This window comes from Protopterus annectens, chromosome 11.part0 (genome assembly GCF_019279795.1).
Source record: "Protopterus annectens isolate FY-2018-M chromosome 11.part0, PAN1.0, whole genome shotgun sequence".
Classification (NCBI taxonomy): Eukaryota; Metazoa; Chordata; order Ceratodontiformes; family Protopteridae; genus Protopterus; species Protopterus annectens.
Genome location: NC_056745.1, coordinates 1,543,582,947 through 1,543,592,536, shown reverse-complemented (window position 1 = coordinate 1,543,592,536; position 9,590 = coordinate 1,543,582,947). Strand labels below are relative to the sequence as shown.

General features: G+C 36.4%; 1 protein-coding gene across 2 annotated transcripts in view; it reads right to left on the bottom strand.

The window, feature by feature from the left end:
* The window catches only part of LOC122815941, an 888,188-nt gene extending 885,124 nt beyond the window's left edge, over positions 1 to 3,064 (bottom strand). The window contains exon 1 of one of the 2 annotated variants that reach the window (XM_044088813.1): positions 2,568 to 3,064. In XM_044088813.1, coding sequence (XP_043944748.1) covers positions 2,568 to 2,646 — 79 coding nt within the window. In that variant the 5' untranslated portion in view covers positions 2,647 to 3,064. The remainder of the gene's footprint in view (positions 1 to 2,567) is intronic. The other variant, XM_044088814.1, reaches the window with a different exon arrangement.
* Between the last annotated feature and the right edge of the window lie 6,526 nt (positions 3,065 to 9,590).

Here is a 9,590-nt window from a genome sequence, read left to right as displayed (position 1 = left end):
TGTCCTGCCCCCCAAAGTGGTTTGTACTTCCTACCCCATTCATGATAGACTCCATCCAAAATAGGCTCCATCATACCTCTAGGGTACCCCCTTTGAATAAACATACTCATCAAAATAGAAAATTATTTTTTTTAACATCCTCTAATTCAGAGGTTATATGGGCAATACATATAGCCTGACATTTGATTATGCTTTTCTTTTCTGAAAAGGGGTGATGGCTAGAAAAATTGAGGTAGGAGTTGCAAAAAGTACTCTTACAGACAACTTTGGATTTGAAACCATATAAACTATGGGAAATCAATGTATCCAAATAGGGTAGTTGTTGCTTGTGATAGGAAAATGCAAATGTAAGGAAGACAGTAATCCCATTTAGATAATCCATAAATTTGTGAATGCTATCCTTGTCCCCCTTCCATAAAATAAAAATATCATCCAGGTATCGATTATATAACAAAACATGTTCAGCCCATCAGGTACTGTTAAAAAACATGGTTAAGCTCCCATCCAAGAAGTACTATGATGGCATAAACTGGAGCACAGACTGCTCCCATAGCCACTCCAGATATTTGTTGGTAGTACTGCCCCTCAAAATAAATATAATTAAAGTCTAAAACAATAGACATCAATTCACAGAGCAATGTAACCTCATCATGGGTCAGACTAGTGTCAAGGAATAAAATCTCTTCAAAGGATTCCATACCTTCTTTTTTAGGAATACATGTAAATAAGTCCTTGACATCTATAGTCAAGAAAATTAAATTGGGGCTCCATATGTCGTGACTAAGTTGTCCCAAAAACTCCCAAGAGTCCCTGACTAGATGTGGAACCCCTTCAACAATGTGCTTCACCTTATTTTCCATAAAAATAGACAAATTATGAGTTTTGTACCCTCTTGAAAAAACTATGGGTCGGAAAGGAGGTGATCTTCACAAACCTTGTAGTTTCACACTGTGATATAAAAGTATACAGATTTGAAAATTCTTAATTTCCAGTTTAACCACATCAGGAACCCAGGCTTACACAAGCTTTATTTCAGGGCTTGAGCTTCATGAGAATGAATGACACCCCATCACACCAGGATCGCACAATGATGGTGTCATAATCTGACATCAAAGATCACTGCCCCTAAATTCATAGCCAGACATGCTGAAAGGGATTGCAGTGTTTTCCTGCTGAGGTGTAGACTCACAAATTAAAGGCTGCAAATAAAAAAACAAACAAACCCACAGACAAAATAAAGTGGGGGGCTGTGCCCCCCACCCCTTCTTACTTAAATATACCAACTCTGAGATCACACCACAATGGAGGAAATGGCAAAGTATTGACAATGGTCCAGCAATTTGTTTCCCCTGGGAAAAAAATCGCTGTTCTGGCGTTTGACATTCTGTGATTTTGCGTATTTGGTGTCGATGTAAGAGCGTTCACTCTTTTTGAAAACTTCGATTTTCTAATATAGACCCTTTCAGACAGTATCAAAAATACAGAAGTAGTTCTTAACTTAAACGAGTAAACACACAGTTAATACCCAGTCAGTGTGTTGTGGTTATAACACAGGAGAGCAGTGATAGTAAATAAATGCAGGAAGAAGGATCATTTGGGGCTCCAGCTAGACCATGTTTGTCTAATGCTAACTGTGTCTGGTAATGGAAGCATCAAATCATATGCCACAGTTATTCGAGTGTATGCTTCATTGTTTCAGTTGCAGAGCTTTAAATTTATACACAGTCACTGAAAATGAAAGGGATTTCTACTTGGCTCATACAGGATTAATAAATATTATCTATAAAACAGAAGTACACCTTTTACAACAGTGCAGTTATTGGTGAGAATTTATTTGATTTGCAAGTGCAATGTAAATACCCCTTTAATTTTATTTTTGCTTTCTGTTTTTGACATAAAAAGGGAATATTACAATAATCTTTTATTTGTACATCTTGTATTACCATGCTTTTCAGATATCTGCTGTCCATGGATTATCTTAGGTGTTACTTCAGAAATGTTGCACATTCCTTGTAAACTTTGTATATTTATTATTAAAAATGGTGAAGCAATAAATTATGATAAACCATTACTTTTTTAGACTAGCCCACTTTAATAGCAAAACACATTTTTCATGTCACTGACAATAACTTTTTTTTTTAAATCAAGCCTGATTTGCAAGTTCTATTCCTGCTTGACCTGTAAGACAGGTAAATAAACGATGTGATGATGAAAAGAACCAATTCCCTATTTTTAGGTTTAGTCATAAAGGAGAAGGAATTAAACTGTTTTACTTAAGGTTATACATTATGCAGATGAGATCTATGAACATGAAACCTTATTCTGAATATTTTACTTAGAAAACTAACCGCACTATACCTCCTCATAAGTGCAGAATTAAGAAACAGTTTTATTCATTCATTCATTCTCCAATATTTATATAATCCAGCTCAAGGTGAGCCAGAGCCTATTGTGACACATAGCAGGTACAAGGTAAAGAAAGTTTATTAAATTTAAATACACATTACTGTGAGCTGAACTTTAGATAGGTAAGTTACAGTGTTTATGAAAGTAAAAAGTAACCTTACCTGATTGTGCAAGACACTTTTGGAAGTAGACAGCCACCAGTATTTTCAGAATTAATTCCATAACAATCCTTAAAGACATACTGGTTAACAGTCACTCAGTACATTTTTTTTTAATCTTTTATTCTTGAAAAGACACTTTCATAATACCTCAGCACATAGCCCATCACATATCAAGTAAGGAGTACAGAAAAAATATCAGATTCAGTTGCCCAGATTCCTCTCTTCACTTTTATAGCTGCCTGTTTGTAAAGAAGAAGATTACGACAGACCTTACAACTGAAGAGTTGTGGAATAAAAAAAAGTTTCTTTTCAATGTCAGGTGACAAAACATTAACTTTGAAACAAATAAGGATAGGCGGGTACAGAATGAGAAACGAAGAGAAAGAGAAACAGAGATAGAGATAGAAACTGAAGTAACGAGTACTCATACAGACTACCAGGAAATCACAAACCACACAAATCCCTCCTACTGCTTCAAAGCGGTTTATGATTAACCCATTTTCTGGACCTTATTAGAATTTCTAATACTAAAACAAATGTATGATTACTTTGTACGTACTAGTTTTGTAACCAAGCAAAGAGCATAATAACTACTTTCCATTAAAGTAAAAATACTTTCAGTGCACTTTAACAGCAGAGGGAAACAAGCTCAGGTATTCCTAAATTCTTCTCATGGTTAATTGAATTGAGAGGCCTCAGAAATAGTGTCTCTTTTGCAGCACCTAATACAGATGTGCTTCATAATGATGTGTGACACATTCTGTGAGAAAAGCTTCTAGAAGTATCATCTCATTGCTGAGATGCTACACTTTCTGGGAAATTCTGCTTTTGCCTGCTTCATTTCCTTCTCAAGTTACTTTTATCGTTTCCCGTTCGTCACTAAGCCACCATATCACTTTTCCTACCCTGCAAGGTTTTGCTAATTACTCACATGTTCTAATCATAACAGTAGACAGCGGACAGAACTGGACAGCACTTTCACAGAAAATAATGTTACAAAACACCTTTATTAATTCTTGATTTACAGAAGTGTAAGTATTCCTGAAACTGTGCGCTGTGGCATATACTGATTAGAATTCCTATTGGCTACTCACAGATATGGATATGTCTACAAGCAAATACTCTTAGCATCAACCAAAGAATTGTCTTACTTCAGACAGATCTTTACATAAGAATGCAGTCTTCATTCTTTTTACCTCACAGACAGGCCACTGATGTTACAGTATTATTTATTACTATTGTTTTAGTATCCACATATTCTGCAGTAGTTATCATCTCCTACTTCTTTTTTGTAAGTCAGACATGGTAGCTACTCTTCAGATGTCAGGTTGTGACATCACACAGCTGTAGCAGTAAAAACACACACTGCTGACATCAGCCAGTAAACACACAGGCATCAACTGGGTGTCCCTGTAGATGTGTTCCACACATTTCTATTACAACAATGACTGCATGCATACACACACGCAGAACTCTACCCCTCACTTACTTACTCTTCTTAGCCTGAACTCAATAGATTTTCTCTTCTGAAGCCTAATCCATAACACACACACACACACACACACACACACACACACACACACGCACGCACGCACGCACGCACACACACACACACACACACACACACACACACACAATTAAAGTGATATGCTCTTTGGAATGGTTATATCATTAGATGTGGATTTGTGTCTACTTTCTGTCCATAAAAATACATAATCTTTACAGAAAACACTCAGAAGCTACTCACCGCCTAGAAATCTCTACTACCTCAAGAAATGTCTCCTGACTACAACCATGTCACTTGACAGTGCAGATGATACACTTTACTTAGCCTATGTTACAAAACTCTGGAACAAAATCGATATCACACTAAAACAATATATTACTACCGGGAGCGTTCAGCTCAAGCTAAACAACATCTAATCTCTTCTTGGCTATACTCACATCCCAACTAAACTCATCAATGTTTTCTGTCACTACCTTATTAAACCCTCTTCCACTATACTCTTTCATTACAACTCGCTTCCCTCTTCCTTCTACATCAAATCTATACCATCTTTTATTCCCTAATATCCCAATACAATTGCATGCTCTCATTGTCTTCCTATGTATCTCCATCATTTATCTCCACATATCCGCCATCTGCACATCTCTATTTCTACTTGTAACTGTTATGCACACACACATTCCATCTTCTCTCTAAGCCTGTTCTACAGATCCCATAACTGTCCAGTAACAATATAATCTAATTGCTGCACCTGCTGTCCTGTACCACTTTCACACTTTTTCTCTTTTTTACTATACTCCAAACATTTATGTCTATAGCACAAACTGAATGTATATACATTTCTCCAATCTAGATACATATTAAACTTTCTATATCATTTAGTACACCAGATAATACAAGTTAGGATAACACTTCCATTTCTCTTGTCTGCACAAGCATAGATGTATGCATAATTATTCTCTGCCAAATCAATACCGCCAGATTTTATTTTTCTTTTGTTTGGATGTTTAAAATGTTATTAGTTGCAGTACTATACTTTGTTAATTTTTGTGGATATTTTTCTCCCAGATGTTTGTTGTTTGTTGCAGTTCTATACATTGTAAAATTGTGTGGAGTTTTTCTCCCTAGGCTTCTATTGAAAATGGGTCTTGTGCCCAGTTGGATTTTCCCAGTACACAAAAGGCAATCAATCAATAAATAAATTATATATATATATATATATATATCTCCAACAGCTGCAATCATAGTATTATGTATGATACAATACAATACTCATGTCTGAAGAAGGATAATTAGGTACTCTGACTTGTAAGAACTGAAAATGTCAGGTTTAACACTACCTAGTCAAACTCATATGGGGAAATATCCTTGTCCTACGGCTACAAACATTAAAACAGTTGCTCAACCCCACAAGTACAACACCCTGGGAAACACCAAACAGCTGATCAGCTTGCATTCCAGTGGAAATGAGGAAATGGTTCTTATACCCTGCGAGGCAGCAACATCAAAATGCATTTTGAGACACTTTGTGCGGAAAATAAGACTATGGTAACAACAGACAACAAGGAGTAAGACAGGACCACTTAGTGTAAAAATGAGGGGGGACAAAAAAGAAAAACAGAATTTATACATATGCACAATTAGCAGCAAAAAGTTTAATGTGTGAAACTCAGTTAATAACAATGAATTCGGTTTCTTACAGGTGGAGAGAAGCAAGGCAGGAGCTGTCAGGAAGAGCTGCTGAAAAGATTTTTCAAACGTTTGGACTCCAAGGAAAATGACACAAAGACAAAGGGTGGTACTGATAGTCATCTGTGCAAATACAATAGGATTATCCCTGATGTTTATGAATGAGCGTAGCAACGGTGAGACTCATAGAGGCCATTTATGCTAATGCAAAGGGCCTTCAATATAATGAGCGGCAAATGAGACATTTTGTAAAGCAGCGTATGCTAATGAAGTATTCTTGTGATTCACAGGCCAATATCCTCATGGTATGCACATTCCTGATTAAAAGTAGTGCTTTGTCTTTCGTATCTGAGTTGCAGTCCATGAACTTGCCCCCAGCGCAAGCAGTTCACTGGCTCACAAATGAATTATTTCACCCTCAGCTACCCCCTTCAGTAGTTTGTTTAAGTATGCACAAGCAGTAAAATGACACAAAATAAATTATTTTGCTGAATAATCATTTCAGCAGTCTGGCCACGTGTTCACAAGCACTTCGCTGACACCAAAATGAAGCATTTCCTCCAAGGACCCCTTCAGTAGTTTGTCCATGTAGGCAAAAGCATCAAAATGAAACAATTCCTCCAATAATCCCTTCAGTAGTTTGTCCATGTATGCAGAAGCAGTAAAATACAATAAAATAAAATAAAAAAATTCTTTAAGTAAAGTCAGTAGTTGTACCTCAAAACGTATGTCTGTATCTATTCCTTTTTTCCCTTCCCTCACAACTCTGTTTTCTCATGGTAAATTGTTGCTTACGGCCGTAAGTTCAGGGTCATTTATACAATTAGTATGCAAATGAGGTCCTTTTAGGTTCATCTCTATGAATTCTAGTGATATGGAAAAGTGTAACGCCCCTTATCTGCATATTAGCTCTCCCCATCACTTATGCCTTAGGAATGTTAGGCTTTTGTGACAGAAAGATGTGTTTACCAAAACACCTCCATATTTTTGTAGTTATCTTGAATGACATGATTTGCATAAGCACGTAGTGCCACTTTTCGTGGATTACCATTATGAAAATGTGAATAGCTGGACTATGAATACCACCCAAAGAGTTGGAATATTGACAAGATGTAATGGGTTACACATTATGTAAGGCTTATCAAGGAAGAATACCAATGTCTGAAGTGCAACATCAAAGTGGGATGCATCTGACTGAGGAATCAATTTATTTATTTATTGTTTATAAGGGTAATGCATTAATCAGATTTGACCATTTGCAGGTTCAGGCCAGGTTACATAAATATATAGTAACAATAATAAAGTAAGATTTAAAGTATAACTGAATTATACAGTACAGTTTTTGTTTTACTTTACTGTTGTTGCAATGTAAAGTAAGACATAAAAATATAACTGAATTATACAGCATAGTGAAATAACATAACTTAAATGTTAAAAAATATACACATATTTAAATGGAGATTTAAAACTAACTAGAATCAGGAGTATACAATGCATAATACGGGTGTTATAGGAGAGGTAAATGTGGTCTAGACAAAAGAACGGACATAATATATACAAGTATGGAGGGAAGTTTTATCAGTGAAGAGAGTATAAATTGTGGAACAATAAGAACTGTGATAGAAGAGCTAATAATCGCAGAAGTGGATATTAGATATTTAGTACGACTGTATAGGGCAGATGGGGAAGCACTTGGGATTTAAAGCAGAGAACTCTGAGGCTTGTTTTCCCAGAAAACAGTGTAAATGAAGCCATAGCAGTAGGGTCACTGATCTAGACAAATCAGGTATGCAATGACATACAAAAATCAGCAATCGGGACTCCAGTACCCATCTGAGATTCACTGCAGGATGCTCTACTTATATGCCTGACCTGTTTACTCTCTGGCAGTAAAGGACTTCAGTCTTCCAGCCAACAGTATGCAAAACACTGAAATAAAATATGTCAGCATACCATGAGAGCGTAGCAGTAATACTCTCAGTCTCAAGACTGCAGTCAACAAATGACACTAACTGTGAGGGAAATCCCTGTACAGTGAGTATGACTATGATATGTCATCACATTCTTGTTTGTCAGTGACACAGAAGGAAAACTTGCAGTAAATTCAACATGTCCTGGAAAGCACATCATTACCAGCTATGAGACCATCAATCCAACAAACTCTGGATGAACTACATTACCAATGCTGGCTGTGTGTATATCTATGTATATACATATGTAATGTAAGAATATATTGTACACATATATATATATATATATATATATATACATATATATATATATATATATATATATATATATATATATATATATATATATATATATATATATACACACACACACAACATGCAGGCACAGTGGTGCAGCGGATAGTGCTGTTGCCTCACAGCAAGAAGTTCTCTGATTCGATTCTTGTCTGGGGTGCCTTCTGTGTGGCATCTGCATGTCCTCCCTGTGTTCACCGTGGACTGCCATCTCAGCTGATTCTCTCTTTTATTCCTTAACTGGGGCATATGGTTTGTTCTTTGTGCTTCAGTCTTCTTTTGCTGACAAAGATGATGTGACACAGGGGGAGTAGCTGGAAGGGCCATGGGTCTTCCCATTAATATCTCATAAGTCTCAGTCTTCTTATAGTATTTATTGTACTTCTCATACTCATTAATGCTAAGGGGAGTGCCTCTGGTCATTTAAGGTTTGTTTCAGCATAAATCTTTGATATCTTATTTGTAAGGGTCCTATTTACCCTCTCTACTAATCTAGATGACAGTGGATGGTTGGGATAGTGAAGACTCAACTTAGTATTAAAAATCCGGCATAGTGCTCTGGTCAGGAAATTATTTAAATGTGTTCCCTGATCACTAATGATAGTACAAGGAACACCAAATCTAGGAATACATTTAAAAAGTAGTTTTTTTAACAACTGTCACAGAATGTGCCTTATGACATAGGTAAGCTGCCACCTATGCAGAAAACATGCAAGCTAGTATTAAAACATAATGTAAATTATGGACCTTTGGCATCTGGGCAAAGTCCAGCTGCACATTAACAAAAGGTCCCCACGGTAGTGGTAAGCAAGCAGCTTTAACATTCAAGTTTTTGCTAGCATTATATGTCAGGCATACTGTGCAATTAGTAACATACTGAAGTCTTAAGGAGACATGAGGGGTATACCAACTTCATGTAATTTGATTAAATAAAGCTGTCTTACCTGAGATGGTAAATGATATCCTCTTACCAGATAAGGTAGCAAGGAGGCAGGCACCACCGGTCAGCTGTCCAGATGTCAACATAATCCATTGGCAGATTTATTGCATCCATCTTTATGCCACCTCTGAACCTCTCCCTGTGATGCTTCAGCTTGGAAAGCTGATGCTCTCTTAAAATTAAATGCATCATCACTGTTAGAGTCTTTTAATAACATCACATGTAATTTTGCATAAAGTCCTTCTACAACTGGCTTAGCAGCTTGATATGCCAAATTATTTCCCTTTGAAACAGTATCTATAACTTTTGATGGGCACTACATTTAATTACTGCTAATTCTTTAGGTAACAAGAACATCTAAAACAGCATTGACATAAAAATAATTTTTAATCTGTGTTCCTGCTGAACTTTAGAATCCCCTCTATTTCCAAAGTTGCCCAAAGTCATATACAAAAGTGTAACTACTCTCGGTGTAGATATTGGCAACTTTATCTTTGGCTAACTCACAAGCCCTTTGTAGAGCCACTAACTCAGCTACCTGGGTAGAAAATGCATTTTCTAATCTTTCTTGAAGCAGACAGAAATATCTGTGACCAAATTTTCACTTCAATCTCTTCCACAAG